Consider the following 17,444-nt stretch of genomic DNA (forward strand, 5'->3'; position numbering starts at 1 on the left):
AGTTTGCCTGCAAAGTTTTTATGTTGTGTTTAGGGTTTCATTAGTGTAACAGTTCAGGTCAAAACATTTTTCTCTCCAAGTGGGTCTTTAAATCAGCACATATGCCAGTATGCCTTATTGTTCCAAGAAAGTGCTCGTGGATTTACTAATAGAATAGAATTGATGGGTATTATTACAAATGCCACTCAAGTTTCTCTAGGATTTTGAGACCTAAAAATAAATGCAAAGTTTATTTTATAAGAAGCTTAAATAGCAATGCTCCATATGGCTCCTTGGTTTGTCTAGGCCATTCTTCTCTCAAAGCAGAGACAACTTCTCAGTACTCTGTGACATTGATCTCACAGAAAATATAAACCAAAAGAAAACATTACCTTTTGAATAGTAATGATTCCTTCCTGGGTATCTTTATCCACAGATATCTTGAAAATCCCCAGCCCATCACCATCCACAATTTTGTATTCCATTTCTGCATTGGCTCCTATATCTGCATCTGCAGCTTTAATTCTGGCCACAACTGAAGCTACAGGCAGTGATTCTGGGACATTGTATTGGTATGACCCTGTGAAATTAAAAAAAAAAACAAATAAATAAACAAAACTTTACACAAGCCGGGCGTGGTGGCGCACGCTTGTAATCCCAGAATTCGGGAGGCTGAGACCGGAGGATCACGGTGTGTGGACAGCCTCAGCTACTTAGTGAGGCCCTCCGCAACGTACCAAGAACCTGTTTCAAAATAAAAAATAATAAAAAAAAAATTAGAGCAGGGGATGTAGCTTGGAGGTCAAATGCCCTTTACACAAAGGTAACCCAACCAACCCAAGCCTGTGTGTATTTATTTTTCTATCATCTTTGCTTGATTTGTTTTTATTCTTCATCAAAGAAGATGCTAAGACAACAGGAGATAAATGACACATTTCAAATGGCCTCAAGAAACGTGATGGTGATAAGTGGATACAGATAACTGGGTGACAGCAGAGACAGATGGGGTGAAAAAAGACAAGAGAAGAATCTCCAATCCTGTATCTCCAGAGGTGAGAAATGTTACCTTTACTAATAAAAACAAATCCTAAGTGGCTAAAGTGTAATTAATATAAAACCACTAAATACATGTATTTGAATATAATAATTAGCATAAATAATATAATTATGCGAAGATAAAAACAATGGCTTTGGCTTCTCATGGGCAAATAAAAGGCAAACTATTTCTAAAAAATGTTGAAATTTATTTAGCATTTTTATTGAGGTTTTTTCTTTAGAAAACTGAACAAGAGTATATACATGAACATCAGCATGTGTTAAGTTCGTGAATTTACCGAGGGTTATAACATTTGTAGAACGGCATGATGGTACATGCTGGTATTCCCAGTTTTTGAGAGGCTGAGACAAGAGGATTGCATGATTCAGACCAGTTTCAGCAACTTCAAGAGGCCCTCAGCAACTTGGTAAGATTCAGTTTCAAAATAAAAAGTAAACTCGAACTGGGGATATATCTCCGAGGAAGAATGTTCCTGGGTTCAATTCCCAGTACCACAAAAAAATAATAATTTTGTGGGTTTTACCTAAACTGATAGATGGCTCAATATTATAAAAGCATAGATAATATTATTTAACCCTTAACAAAAAAGAAATAAAGAAAATGGTTTCTTTAAAAAAAAAAGAAACCATTAGTGAAAAAGAAATAACTTAAAAATCCATGTAGCAACTCCCTTCTGTCATCCTTCAGCTAAAAAATAAAGTTTGAAAGACAGATAACAAAATTAGAAAGTGGCTCAGAACAATATATCCTTCACCATTTTTCTCTAATCATTTGCCTTTTTCTGCCTCCTGCATCTTTTCCTGTTTCTCTTGAAACATTAAATTGCGGTGCATTCGTACTTATAAAAAAAGAAGAGTAGATTCTTTTGGGGAGGATTATAGAGAGTAAAATACGGCCATAGGAAGGGAGTAGGTCTAAATTTGGGTGCAATTTATTTGCAATCTTCTAAAGATGGAGAAGTTATGTTTTATAAAAAGTGATTGCAATATATGCTAAACATTTTAAGTGACTTTTTTTGCACACCTTGCAATGTAGAAATTAAAAACTTCAAGGTTAGAATTAAAGTTTAGAGAAAAATTTCAGCAAAAATGAAAAACACTCTATGGCATATCCTTAGCTTTCCTCGCATTATGGCATATCCTTAGCTTTCTAGCCTTAATAAGCAGGAAAGTATCTTAGAGTCCAAAACACCTGTGCTCTATCTCAGCAAAGTGTGAAATCCCTATCCAAAGCTACTAAAATTCTAAGTATAAATTTTTATCATACCAGCTTTAAAAAACAAAAATACAGTTAATTTTGTTAAAAGCCAAAGATAATTACATTATTACTTTTTCTTCTAAAAATCCTTCCTTTTGTCCTATGATAAGTCATCAACATCACTATAAAGAAAAGCTCAGTTTTAAAAAGATAAATGTAGGATAACTTTTTTTTATATTGTCAGGAGGTTCTGCAGTGTCTGTTGTACAGTAATCTAAACACTAAAAATAAGTAAAGTAAAAATGAAATATCTAAAATAGCATTATTTAATATACTTTTGTTGCTGCAATATAATTATACATCATAGTGATATCATCGTGATAGAATATATGTACACTGTACATGGTATGAAAAAACGGTTTCATATTTGCTCATAAAACTTGTTTATTTGAAATAATTTGCTTCCCCCTGTTGGTAGGAATTTAGTCCTCCATATCTATTGGACAAACATCTTATAGACATTATTTAAACACTGTAGCATAAAAAACACTTCTTTGGTATTCCATAGAAACCCCAGATGCGCCAAAAATAAAAGGAGCCGGACATAGTGGCACATGCTTGTAATCCCAGTACTTGGGAGGTTGAGACAGGAGAACCCAGGTTCGCGGCCAGCTTCAGCTACTTAATGAGGCCCTAGCAACTTAATGATGGCCTGTTTCAAAATACAAAAAATACAGAAGGCTGGGGTTGAATCTTGGAGGTAACGCCCCTGGGTTCAATTCCCAGTACCACAAATATAATAATAATAATAATAATAAATAATACTTTAAAAAAGAAAAAAAGACAATTAAAAAGACTCAAGATGAAATGCTTTTTTTTATAAATATTTCTACTAAGAAAACTCCTTTTTTCCTTTCTTTCTTTCTTTCTTTCTTTCTTTCTTTCTTTCTTTCTTTCTTTCTTTCTTTCTCTTTCTTTTGTTTTAGGATAAGTCAAAAGCCACATTGGTAAAAGAAGCTGAACCGAGGGCACGTGGTTCTCGTCCTTTAGAATGGTTTGTTTTGAAACACTGTAATAGAACTACCAAAGAAATTTTCACTGTGCATGAACTGATTACAAACTATGACACAAAAAAATTGTTTATTACACTTTTCATAGTCTTCAAGAATAAAGTGTCATCTTTAGTGTGCAGAATTGATAAAGTGCAACTAATTGACAGCAACTTTACAATTTGCATGGTGTTTTAAAAGAACAGTCATACATAAAAGAGTAACACAAACACAGTTAACATTTGTCTAGTATTAAAAATGTGAACAAAAGCAAAATTGTCTTGAACTCAAGACAGAAGTACAAATATATGGTTATTCTCTTAGGCTCTGGTGCTCATATAATTCCACATTACTAAATTAAAATTATGTTCCTGATAAAATAAGAATTTGGAAGAAGAGGAGAGTTATTTGCTTGAGAAATATTTGGAAATATTCTTTGAAAGATTTTTTAGATACAGGGTAGTGAGGATGTTAAACAAAATAGCTTACTTCGAGGAAAGCGAGGTGGGTTATCGTTGACATCTGTTAGGGTCACGGTGACGGAAGTCGTTCCTGACAGTCCTCCATTTTGACCAACCATATCCTTTGCCTGAATGACAAGCAAATACTGGTCTTTAGCCTCTCTGTCCATGTTTGGAAGGGCCGTCTTGATGACTCCTGTAAGATTTCAAATCCCAGTAAAAATGCATCATGAATCACTGCGTTTACACTAACAATGAGAATAGGTAAAAGTAACGAGTAGGTGTCCAGTCAGTGCCTTGAGTTGTTTTGTTTACTTTTAATACTGTTAATGTGTATTAAAACAATGTAATGTGTATTAATTATAGTATAAAAATATTTAATACTAGGAAAGAGAAAAATAATGTGTTCTTGTCAATATTGGGTGAAGAGAATGATTTGTTAGTTTCATGAAAATATAGTGGAAAATATATCAATTGGTAAATAAATAAAATAAAGCCCTTTTCTAGAATAATGAGAGGTTAGCTATCCAAACACCTAGCAATTAACCTATCTTTTGCTCTTTGATTAGTCTCTCCAAAATCTAATTGTAACTTATAATAATTTATGATTAGTTACCAAGGTTCCTGGTTAACATTCCATTCATAAGGAACCATGTCTTTCTTTAGGTCTGAATACGCTCGAACACACACACACACACACATATCTCACACACACACACACACACACACACACACACACACACCAGCAACTTAAATCTGTATTTAAAGTACACTTAATTAAATACGCTAATTTTTAAAGCTTTGCTCATTCTAATAGATTCTAATTGGTGACTGTTAGTACAATCACAATACAGACTCGCTTTAATACCTTCATTGATCCACTTGGCTATTTTTATAATTCATCTTTAAAATATTATAATTAAAATTAAAAACACAATAGGTCCACGAAGTGTGTTTAAAGCATACTCTTCTCAGGGTGGTACTAGCTTATGACTACTTCATATTTCTTCTCTAATACTTCTAACTCTATATCAAAACAAACTTGATCTCACTAGTACTCATTGGCTTCAAACACCTGTGATCATTGTCTAAGAGTTCTGAAGCTTACATAACCCTAACTTTATTTATTTATGCTTGTGATCATTTTTTGTGTAACTCTATTAAAATCAATCACTGAACATTGATAATCTTGAATATTTGACCCACAAACATGCGTTGTCTATATAAAAATGCTAATAAAATGGATTATATAAGAAAATATCCTATTCCATATTTTAGTGTTTCATTTCTATTCATCCCTCATTTTCCTTTCCAATATTACTATGTGTCTGCAAATAATTATCTTTGCAAATTTTATTATAATGGGAGAAGTCTATAATATCTCAGCTCACCAAAAAAGGAAACCTTGCAGACTTATTCTCTTATGATTGTGCTTAGGTAGCATTACTTTTTAAAGAAAATCTACTATCATGAGGATAAAGTCTGGCAGTTAATGTTACTTGATTATTTTTCACACCGTTAATTGTCACTTTATAAAAGATGTTATAAATAGCACTTTTTCAAAGTTAAAATCATCATAAAGTTTGCAAATTAATGCATGTGGCAAAGGTAATTTTCAAATGCTGCGGCTATTAAACATGTCTTGAAGAAGAAATAATTGGGAAAAATTGAATTATACAAAGAGCAATCAGTAATAATAGATTTTTAAGTTGTATGAATTCTGCTAACTTATACTAAGTATAAAATGTCTATATTGGAAAAATTATCATGAATTAGATTTTATTTTTATATTGTCATATATTACATAGATACACACACATACAGACACACACACACACACACACAGAGTAAATTGTTAGCACCATGTCTCTCAACTGGTAAAAGCCAGTTTTGCTTAGCTGGATCCCAGTCCATAAGATTTTTGGAAAAATAAGAAATACTATTTTAATATCATAGTCACTGATTAATTAAAATTAAATACATTTTTATTTTTTTATTGGTGCACTGTAGCCATACATCTTAATGGGATAAAAGACTTGTGTAGACATACATGTACACATCACCCAATTAGCCCTTACCCGATCCCCACCCCATTCCCTCCCCATCCCTCCTTCCCATGCTTGGCTTAGTGATTGATATGTTTGTTTAAGTACATCCTGTGCTTTAGAGAGTTTCCCTCTTCCCCCTCCCATCCCCTCAGTTAGGTCGCCTTATCTGCTCCTCCATAGGATATCCTTCTTCATCTAGCGTTCCTCCTGTTACCCATTGCTCCCTAGTTTTCACATATTAGGGAAAGCATCCAATTTCTTCTTTTTTGTGACTGTAAGTTATTATATAATAATATTTTAAGTCACTTTAATTAATGATAAAAAATATTCTGTTAAAATGAGACTAGCTCAGATTTTAGGATTATTATTATTATTATTATTATTATTATTATTATTATTATTATTTTGGTGGTACTGGGGTTCCTGGAAGCCCTTCTACCTCCAGGCTACACTCCCAGACCTACTTTTACATTTTTATTTGGAAACAGGATCTCCTAAGCCAGGGCGCGTGGCTGGCTTCGAACCTGCGCAATCCTCCTGTCTCTGCCTCCCAAGCGCGGGGATTACAAGCGTGTGCTACCACGCCTGGCAGATTTTAGGCTTTTTAAATAAAAAATTTTCTATAGTTGTATAAGCTGATTCAATAATTTAGAGCTTATCATTTACTTATAATTCATATTCCTAAAAAATAATGCTTGTAAAACACAAATTTATTTTGCTATTGTTCAGTAGCTGTCTATCTTTTGGTCTAAGAAAAAGTTCCGATGGCCTTCTAATGTTCTATTAGCTACTGGTGAGTTTGTAAAACGTACTTTGTTACCATGGAATCTCCTTAAAATTTCAGTGTGTACCAGAAGAAAACAGATAATCTCTATTTCTGAAATCTGCCACAGTTTAGGGACCCACCTGTCACAGTCTGAGGTTTGCAGAGTCTGAGTTAGCAAATGCTGAACCCAGCAAGCTAATGAACATGGGAAATGTAGGACTGAGAACATTCAACTCACTGGGATATTCCTCCCTACAACAAAATTGACCTTTTCAGGTATCACCTTGGATTAATTAATATTCCAAAGAGAATCTTAATATTGTAAAGCAAGCTTTCTCTGGGATCTCATTAACAGAGGAAACCCTTTCTTTCTGACAACATAGACTTGTGTCATCTGCACTCACCAACTACCAAACACCACTTAGGTTCCCCCACTGTCTTCACTGCTACCTTCGTTGTCTACTGGCACTCCATGAGTTCTAAGACCGTAGAATTAAAGACCCGAGACATGAGTTTCCTTGCAGCTAACATGTAGAGAAGTCAGGACCATGGAACAACTAAAGCAATTGTCTTAAGTGAACAGTAAACCCTCAAGAGAGCTGCATCAGGAATAAAATAACAGACAAGCTTTGTCATTTGGCTGTTTGCTTTGCTTACATCATGAATCACTGGACATTAAGTAGCCTTGGCAGCTACTTCAGAGATGACAGTTCTTATATGAATATGTAGCTGTGAATTAGAATAGTAGCTGCAATTGGCTTACATGCTTTTACATACAATATTCCATTCTCAATAGGAATTATTAGTATATTAATGTAGCCAAATCATGCCTAATAGCAACACTGGCCTCTTTGGCCTCATGTTATATCAATAAGTGTTATTTTATATAATGTTTATGAATATAGTATATATTCAGGAAAGCATTCCACCAATGTAGAGATTACTCAGAAAATTGTGAATGGATCCAACATATGATCCAGCTATACCACCTAGGTATCTTTTCAATGAGATTGAAATTGGAATATTATAGTAATTTATGATACCCATGTTTTTAGCAACACAATTCACAATAGCCAAATTATGGAACCAACCTAAGTGTCCCTTAACAGATTACAAAACTTTGGGAAATGTATACAATAGAATTTTACTCAGTCATAAAGAAGAACAAACCTATGTCATTTGTGGGAAAATGGATGGAACTGGTGAACATTATGCTAAGTGAGATTAATCAGTCACAAAAAAGTAAAAAAAAAATCTGATGCTCTTCCTAATATTCAGAAGATAAAGGAAAAAAGGATCATAGGAGGAACACTAGATGAAGAAGGAGAAACCACAGATGAGCAAATATGGCGATCAAACTGAGGGGGATGGGAGGAAGAGGAAAATTTCCTAATGTAAAAGATGTACATTCATAAACATATCAAAGTCAACCAGCAAGCCAGACATGAGAGGGAGGGAGGAGGGAGGAATGGAGTGAGAATTGGGGAAGGGCTAGATGAGTGATGTGTGCTTGTATAACTCTACCATTGGTACTCCATTAAAATATATGACTACAATGCATCAATAAAATAAATAAATGAATAAAACAAGTTATACTCAGCAATATAGAAAAACAGAATTATGTTATTTTCAGGAAAAAGAATGCATCTGGAGAACATTATGTTAAGTTAGATTAGCTAGTCACAGAAAGTAAAGGGCCATATGTTTCTTTCATATGCAGGAACTAAGGAGTAATAGGGATCCAGAGGGACTTCAAATAATAGAGAAGAAACTCCAGGACAGCCGGAGAAGTGTTCTGGGGGAAACAGGGTTGGGGAAGAAAGGGAGAATCGATGAAAGAATCGCTACCATTGACAATATCCACATGTATGAAAATACCAATGTCAATCTCAATATCCTTAATGGAGAAGAGAGTACAGAGGGAGCCTAGGGAAAGTCCACAGAGTGCCTGGGGCAAGTATGTTACTATCACTTAGGATTACATTATGATGTAAGATTATAATGCACCAATGAAAGTATAGAAATTTTAATGGAGAGAAATTTGAAAAATAGAAATGGCAAAACACTTCAGAAATGAACATTTTTTGGATATGAACTGCATTGAGAAAACAAATATTCTGGTTTATATAAAAAACTAGTAGGTCTAATACTTTGTGAAGTATTGTATTACATATTTGTAGATTTACAGAAATAAATACTGACCAGGGTCCAGAACTCTCTTTCTTACAAATATAGAAACTGGGACATGTTGAAATAAATCCTGGACAAAACAGCTTCGGCTTTTGAGGAAAATAAATGTTAGAGAAGCTTCACAGTTACATTTGAAGGGAACTAGAAATCAAAATAAGTATATATGTTTAAGATTTTTTTGCTTTAAAATGTTCTTTAATAAAATAAATACTAGAATATTAACTATAAGTAAATTTAATTAAATAGGCAGTAAAGTCAAGTATGGCATTTTTATTGACATTTGTTCATAGTTTCCATCAAATAAAGAAAATGCATAGTTCTGACTCTTTTAAGAAATATGCAGACAGGGGGATAGCAGGTTTGAAACCAACCTCAGCAGCTTAGTGAGACCCTCATCAACTTGACCCTGTTTCCAAATAAAATATAAAATAGGTCTGAGGGTTTAGCCTGGAAGTAGAAAGCCCCTGGGTTCCATCTTTAGTATCATACACACAAACACACATACACACACACACACACACACACACACACACACACACACACACATACACACATGGTGTGAAGCTGCCAGGCATGGTGGGACTTGCCTATAACCTTAGTACTTGAGAGGCTGAGACAGGTGGAGTACAGGTTTGAGGCCAGCCTCAGCACCTTGGCAAGACCTTGTTTTAAAGTTAAAAAAAAAAAATGAGGTCTGATAAAGTAGCTCAGAGGAGACCCTGGACTCAATATCCAGCACCCCAAAACCAAAAACCAAAAAATTAAAAGTATGTTGCTACTTAACCTAAGAAAGAAAATACTTGTGGAAAAAATGTGAAAAATATTGTATATACATTTTTTGTACATGTAATATGTAAGTGGTGAAATTCTTCCTAATAAGTTTGAATTTCTAAAACTGTTGTCTAAATGTAATATTACTTTTTTGTCATATTTAAGTATAGCATATAATATAACCATTAAATGACAGAGAAGAGCCAACAGTAATATACTTGGAAAGCTCTGGAATTTCAAAGAATTCCAGACCTGACAGCAAATTAAATGTCACTGAGGATCAGGCACAATGGCTCAGGCCTAGAATCCTACTAAGTAGGAGACTGAGACAGGATGATCACAGCTTCAAGACCAGGACATGGTCACTTAGCAAGACCCTGTTTCAATATATAAAAAAATAAAAAATGATTGGCAGTGTTGCTCAGTGGAAGAAGGGTCCTGGGTCCAAACCCCAAATACACACACACACACACACACACACACACACACACACACACACAGACTTTTCTCAGTTTGCGAAGTATGTACTCAGCAAACATTAGCAAAAGCCTAGGCCCTCCATAACATGAACCATACCATACTATGGGGTCTGAAGTGGAGGGTCTATTTATGAAGATACTACTCACATAAATTATGAGAAAGTAAAGACATATGTAACATATAGCTCAGATATCATGTGAGTCCCACCTCTTAGGTTTAAGCAAGAACTAAAAGACAAGTAATCTTTAATACTCAATTCATTTTCCCAAGCTAGCCTCAGGAAAGGACGGTGGGGTCTGTGCGGTCAGACCGTGCTTGGTGTCAAGTCCAGTTGATGACATCTTCAATCCTTAAGAGTTTATGAAAGAAGAGGGAACTTTGTCTTTCATGAAACCTTAGGATTAAGGGATCAGGGTCTCCGAAAAGAAATGATGTAGGATAAAAGAAATGAAATAAATAAGTAGAAAGGAGAACAAGTGAAATGGAGTCCTGTGACAAGCCTGTTACACCTAAACGTTTCTAAGGTGCTTAGAAGTGACCCTGGGGACTGTTGATGATGCTGAGGGAGGTGTCTGTTTATCAGACAACTGAGTTTACACAAAGGAGCAGTCTCCTAGGGCATGGGGGATGTCCTTGAACAGTTGAAACAAAATGTGTACCCACTGAAAAGACATTGAATGTCAGGATTTGGAAGATGACCAAAACATTCTAAATCCCCTTGGAACTATTGACTGGGGTCATCCTTGCATACTGTTTACTAGAGCCCTCAGAAAGCTCCCCTAAAAAAGCACCCTCTCACTTTGGGGTGGCCAGTGTTCTCCCATGAATGTGTATTTCCTACTTTCCTAAATAAATTTCTGGCCAGTCACCATGGTATACACATATACTAGGATTGTATACTATGTATACTATACTATGGTATACACATATACCATATATGTGTATATACGTATATGGTATATGTGTATATCATATACCATATACATATGAGACAGAAAAATCAATCACAGGTTTAAGGTAAGCCTCAGAAACTTAGGGAAGCCAGGCAGCAACTTAGACTCTATTTAAAAAAAAATAGTAATAAAATAGAGCTGGGGTGTAGCTCAGAGGTAGAAAGTCCCTGGCCTCAATCCCCAGTACTGCATACACATACTCACATGCGTACTCCTGTGTACACACACACACACACACACACACTCTATATTTTTTAAAAATAATTTATATAAGAGGCCTGGCTCTTTGCTTTCAACTAAAAATCATTGCTACATATCAAGTAAACCTATAAGTGACATGCATTTGCTTGCAGTTTGCAGGATGGATCACTGTACACTGCAGTAATCTTAGTAACTTTCTGAACAGGATGGAGAGGGGATGAGAATCTTTTCAGTTTTTTTTATGTCACGTTATTTTGTTTGTAGACACATTTTATTTGCTTGTGGAAGCAAGTTTTTGGCATTTGTTTTTGAAACTACTCACATTTTGGTTTTCTGAAGCAGAAATTAAGGTAGAAAATAAAGTTCCCCTCTGGTCATTTGGCCTATAAACAGTGCTACAGATGGAAGACGTGCTCTGGGGTTTAACCATATTACTTTTCTTAGTAGCTAAGCACACTTATAAAAATGTACCTAACTGTGATTGGCTGAGCCTATTTTTTTTAACTAATCTTTATTTAGCATATTTTCAACATTTTTTTCCTGTCAGAATTTTATTTTCTGCTCCAAAACCACAAGATGCGGAGAAGTAGAAGATAATGTAGTTTCACACACACACACACACACACACACACACACACACACACACACACATAATCAGATTGACACCCAATAAGGAAGACTAGCTAAAACCTGATTTACAGTTCTCCATGCCCTGCAGGTCTGAAAACTTTTCATTTTTGTCAGGAAAGATGCAACTTATTTTTTATACAACTATATTCTATAAAGTATGAATTAGCTGAGAAGACAAAAATGTTCACAATATCACTGAGCTAATGACTGTAGGAGGAGAAATCCCAATAATTACCATAATTACAATAAATTAACATTGCTCATCTCTTATATGAGTCTGTAAATTTTTCCTTTTTTTTCTTTATTTTTATTGGTGCATGTAGTCCTACATACATCCTAATGGGGTACAAGATGGTAGAGGCATACATGCGCACATCACTTGTTTAGCCCTTCCTCACATCCCGCGACATTTCCTTCCCCTCCCTCCTTTTCATGATTGGCTTACTGAGTGTCTGTTGTGCTTCAGAATGTACATCATGAAGATCAGGGAATTTCTCCCTTACCTTTCCCATCTCCCCAGTTGGTTGCCCTACTTGTTCATCTATCATTCCTCCTTCTGTGTTTAGAATTCCCCCTATGACTCATTTTCCCCTACTTATTTAAGAACTAATAATACAATCCCATGACATATATTAATGTCCAGTTGATCAGTTGATGAGGTTTAATTTCACAGGGTTACAGGAAAAGTATATTACCTTACATACAGCAAGATTTAACATCAGAAGCCAATCATTAGTAATAGCAAAATATTTAACCCGTGGGATTAATACATGCTATTTTGGGACAGATTATATAATGCAAGAGTGTATAATTTGTGAGCAAATTGTCAGAAACTTGTCAAAGTCTTTTTTGACTGGAAAAATAAGATATATAAGGAAGAGGTAGGTGTTCAGATTTAGGTCTCTCAGATCTATCATTAAGTTAATCATGAGCATACTGTCTACATCCACAGGATTCCTATCATGAATCCAATACTTCCATTTATGTATGTGGTACTGCTTAAAAACAACTGTTTCTCCTGGCTTAGATTTTCCAGGTGGTTTCCAATCTTTAAAATTATACTTGTAAGGCCGGGCATGGTGGTGTACCCTTGTAATCCCAGCATTTGGGAGGCTGAGACCGGAGGATCACGGTTCACGGACAGCCTCAGCTACTTAGTGAGGCCCTCCGCAACTCAGTGAGACCCTGTTTCAAAATAAAGAATAAAAAATCGGGCAGGGGGTATAACTTGGAGGTCAAATGCCTCTGGGTTCCATCCCCAGACACTCAAAAAAATAAATAAAATAAAATTATACTTGTATATAATATGCATAGTAATCTATAAAATTATAAAGAATGACCTAGGATTGAATTTACTTCCTGCTCATGTATCTTATAACTGTTTTCCTCATAAGATATTAAATATATTTTTCTCTACACTGATTTAAGAATGGATTAATATTGTCTTTTTGTAAACATAGAAAACAGGGAGAATTCCATTAAAATGTTCATTTAGAATAACAGATATTTTCAAATTTGTAATAATAAATTTAGATACATAAAGAAAGAATAATTCTATTTCATGAAGGAACAGATTGTTTAAAATAGAGGATTGTCTAATCAGAGTGAAGTGTTGCATCTTCATGGGGGTTAAAAGAAACACACATCCAGAAAACGCTAATATATTAAGTAATCATTTTATAGACAAATAATATGTTTCATAATTTTACTTAATGAAAACTATTTACATATAACAGCAAATCATAAGTGATAAATCAAATACAAAAAACATGCAGTTTTACAACTCATAAAAACATTTTCATGAAACCCCCCAAAAATGGTTTCATATTTAGAACATCAAAATTCTTATCATTCCATTAATGTCTCTTAGAAAAATGAACCCCTGGAGAGATGGATTGACCCTTCTAACTATTCAATTGCATAGCAGAAAAGTTTTCCTTTGAATCTTAAATTTTCTCATGCATAATTCACTGTGCAGATATATTAAAGAAACCAAACAAAAATGAAACATAAAGGTCAAAGATTAAATTTTTCCATATATAGTCAGCAGATGGCAACTGAAATATGATTTGTTTGATTATACTGGGGTTGGAACCCAAGAGCCTTCTACCTCTGAGCTATACCCCTAGCCCTGTTTTATTATATGTTTTGAGACAAGGTCTTCCTAAGTTGCTGAAGCTGGCTTTGAAACTGCAATCCTCTTGTCTCAGCCTTCCAACTTCTGGAATTACAGGCATGTTCTACCATGCCAGACTTGAAATACTTTTGAATATAGCACTTAAAAACTTTTAGGAACATAGACAAATATCATATCCTATTCTTGAAAAGGTGATAACTTTTTTATAAATAATATACTATTTTACCAAAATTTATATAGTGAAACAAAACATAATGTCTATAATTAACTATATTTAATAAAAATAAATAATATTAACTCCAAGCCATAATACGATGACAAATTTGCAATGAAAGCCACATTTCAATTTTTACCTGTCTTTGGTTCCACAGAGAAGTATGGCTGTCCCTGAAGAATACTGTAGACCACTCGGGCGCTGTTACCATAGGTAGGGTCATCAGCATCCGTTGCTGTCACTTGGACCACTGAAGTCCCTAGGGAAAAACCAATCAAATTAAAACCAATGAAATTAAAAACTTTCAAATACAACAACACAGAATTCATGGAATATTCAATATTCTATGTTAGATTTATTTTTAATTCTAATATATTTTCTTTCAAGGCATGTGAAAAAAATTGATACAACCTTTTTTGTTTAAAATGTCCTATGTCTTAATACTTGTTTAATTTTATTTGTTTATAATAAGTTATTTAAAAAAAACCTTAAAGAGAAATTTTAACAAGATTTCCTGGGAGAGGAAAAGAAATTTATTTTGTTTATTTATTTTATTTGTTTATAATGTTATTTTAAAAAAAAAACCTTAAAGAGAAAATTTAACAAGATTTCCTGGGAGAGGCTAATAAATTTAAAATGTCAGTAAAGCGTATTTTTCTATACTACATGTCTTATTTCATTTTCCTGTATGTTTACCAATCCTGCATAAAAAGGACTTAATCTGATGTTTCTCTTATTTCCATTTGGAATGCAAGGTTTGAAATATTAGAGAAACCCATGGTTTCTAAGTTTATAAACTCACACACATATTATGATATAATTTATGCCCTATCTGATGAAGAAAAGATCCTTTTCAGATATGTACTTTAAATACAGTATCTTCTTTGGAACTTCTTTAGATATTTATTTATTTATTTATTTACTTATTTATTTATTTATTTTGCAGTACTGGGGATGGAACCCAGGGGCATTTTACCTCTAAGCTACACCCCCAGCCCTATTTTCTAGTCCTTTTTATTTACTATTTACTTATTTACTTATTTATTTATTTATTTATTTATTTATTTATTTATTTTGCAGTACTTGGAATGGAACTCAGGGGCATTCTACCTCTGAGCTACACTCCCAGCCCTATTTTTTTATTCTTTATTTTGAAACACAGTCTAATTGAGTTAGACAGAGCCTAAGTAGCTGAAGCTGTCCAAGCACCACGTTCCTCCTGTCTCAGATTTTTATCTAAACATCTTAAATTAAATAAGTAAATATTATACAAATTTTTACAAATCCATTCCATTTTCCATATTATGATTTACCTTACCAATTACCTTTTCTTTAAAATCGAGTAGCAGGTATCAAATTATGTGCAAGATACATTTTTTTATTTTATTTTTTCAGGTCTGGGGATGGAACCCAGGGGCATTCGACCTCCACGCTACACCCAAGCTACACCCCCTGCCTTATTTTTTATTCTTTATTTTGAAACAGAGTCTCACTAAGTTGCGGAGTCACTAAGTAGCTGAGACAGGCCAAAAACCCAGATCCTCCTGTCTCAGCCTCCCAAATACTCAGATTACAAGAGTGTGCCACAACACCCTGCTCAACTTTTTAAAACCTTTACATTTTTCATTTCATAAAAATAGAATTGTGTCCTTTGGATATCTGATAGAATAAAGATAGTTCACTTACAAATTTTTAAAGAATCGAATTCTGAAATATGATGTTTAGTACAAAAATGTTATAATAAATTGCATTTGTTTTTTAAATTTTCTGTATAAAGGAATATTTTTTAAATATTTATTATAGAGATGTGAAATTTTTGATTTTCTACTTCATTTTAGAACAATTTAGTAAAATAAAGCAAATTAATAATAAAAACTAAAGCAGTATATTTGGCTTGGCACAATAATACATTGTTTTTTAAATTCTTCCATAAGCAATCTAGTATATACAATACGTATTAGCATATATTGTATATAATAGATACCCAAAGTATGCATACATATATATGCAAATAAATGTAGATTTCTCTGAGTTTACTTAGAATTATTTAAAATGTGTAATTAATTAATATCCAATGGAAAAAATCTCTATCAAGAACTAAAAGTTATATTTCGTATGACAAACACACCATTTAGTGACTGGTATAAATATCAGGTGACAAATACTTCATTAAACTATGACACCGTACATCTGTATAAATATTCATGTTGATATTCATTGCTCTAAATTTGATTTTTATGTTAACTTAGTGGTTTAAATTAATGGTAAAATTCTAAAGATATTTGAAAACCATTTCTAAAACTATTTAACTTGTGTATGTTAATTAAGAAACATGTTAACATGCATGTGCATATTAATCATGCTATTTGATATTACATAAGCCATCAAAATAAAAACCACAGTACACGATTTAACCTTTAACATAAACAGCTCACATAAGCCTCAGTATTTTCTGTAAGAGGAGGAAAACCTTAGTCAACCAATGAAAACACCCATGAGAATTACAGCTATGAAGTTGAATCGAATTGCTCAAACTCACCTCAAAATTTATTATCTTACTAAACATTACAAATTTTGGAAAAAAGTGTACTTTCTTTTTTCTTTAAAATTCCCCAAACGCTAGGACTCCTTGATGCTGTCTTCTTGCTATTTTTAAGTGACAATGACCAGAAACACAGCTGAAGGAATGGGCTCCCTCCAGCCAGCGAGGGTTAGCCTGCTTGATGACAGACGCGTTTATATACATGCTAACTTTTGCAAGAGGCTGCCACTGTGGTTCCGACTTTTTCATGGCCACAGGCATTGATCCTTCTGTCTCATCTTCAGTTTGGGTTTCTCTAGCTGCAGATTTCTGTTGCTTCACAATGCTCCCCTTTCCTCATCTAATAAGGACAGAAATTTAGTGGCTGTATTGTGACTGTTCAGAGTACACAGAGCACCCTTATATTCCTAATCCCCATTATTGTAGATGTGCTGTCTAAATGAACAAATGAAATGGTTTTTATTTAAAAGAAATCATTTTTGCTCAGACACCTATGTGTTATAATAGTACTTCCAGCATAATTTTAAATAAAATTACTTTTTTAATACTAAAGACAAACAGGAAATACAACCCTTCCGACACACATATAAACTGTTCTTTAATTCAGTTATTTTTTTTTATTATTTTCTAAGATCTTCCACACTGAAAGTTTATATGTGCTGAAAACTATTCCATAATTACCAGAATCAATTGAATTTATGCCCAAATATAAATTATTTATATAAAATACACACTAGAAGCTCTGTACTTGATATTTTTCTATCAGTGG

The 17,444-nt window shown here is 33.7% G+C and overlaps 1 protein-coding gene across 1 annotated transcript in view; it reads right to left on the reverse strand.

Annotated features, from left to right (window-relative positions):
* Positions 1-17,444, reverse strand: part of CDH7 (cadherin 7) — a gene marked incomplete at both ends in the record, with an annotated part of 121,445 nt that overhangs the window by 54,955 nt on the left and 49,046 nt on the right. Inside the window, 3 exons of the mRNA XM_080714293.1 lie at positions 372-559; positions 3,772-3,939; positions 14,273-14,392. Coding sequence (XP_080570419.1) covers positions 372-559; positions 3,772-3,939; positions 14,273-14,392 — 476 coding nt within the window. The remainder of the gene's footprint in view (positions 1-371; positions 560-3,771; positions 3,940-14,272; positions 14,393-17,444) is intronic.

This window comes from Muscardinus avellanarius (genome assembly GCF_963383645.1).
Source record: "Muscardinus avellanarius genome assembly, chromosome: 17".
In the NCBI taxonomy this organism is placed as follows: Eukaryota; Metazoa; Chordata; class Mammalia; order Rodentia; family Gliridae; genus Muscardinus; species Muscardinus avellanarius.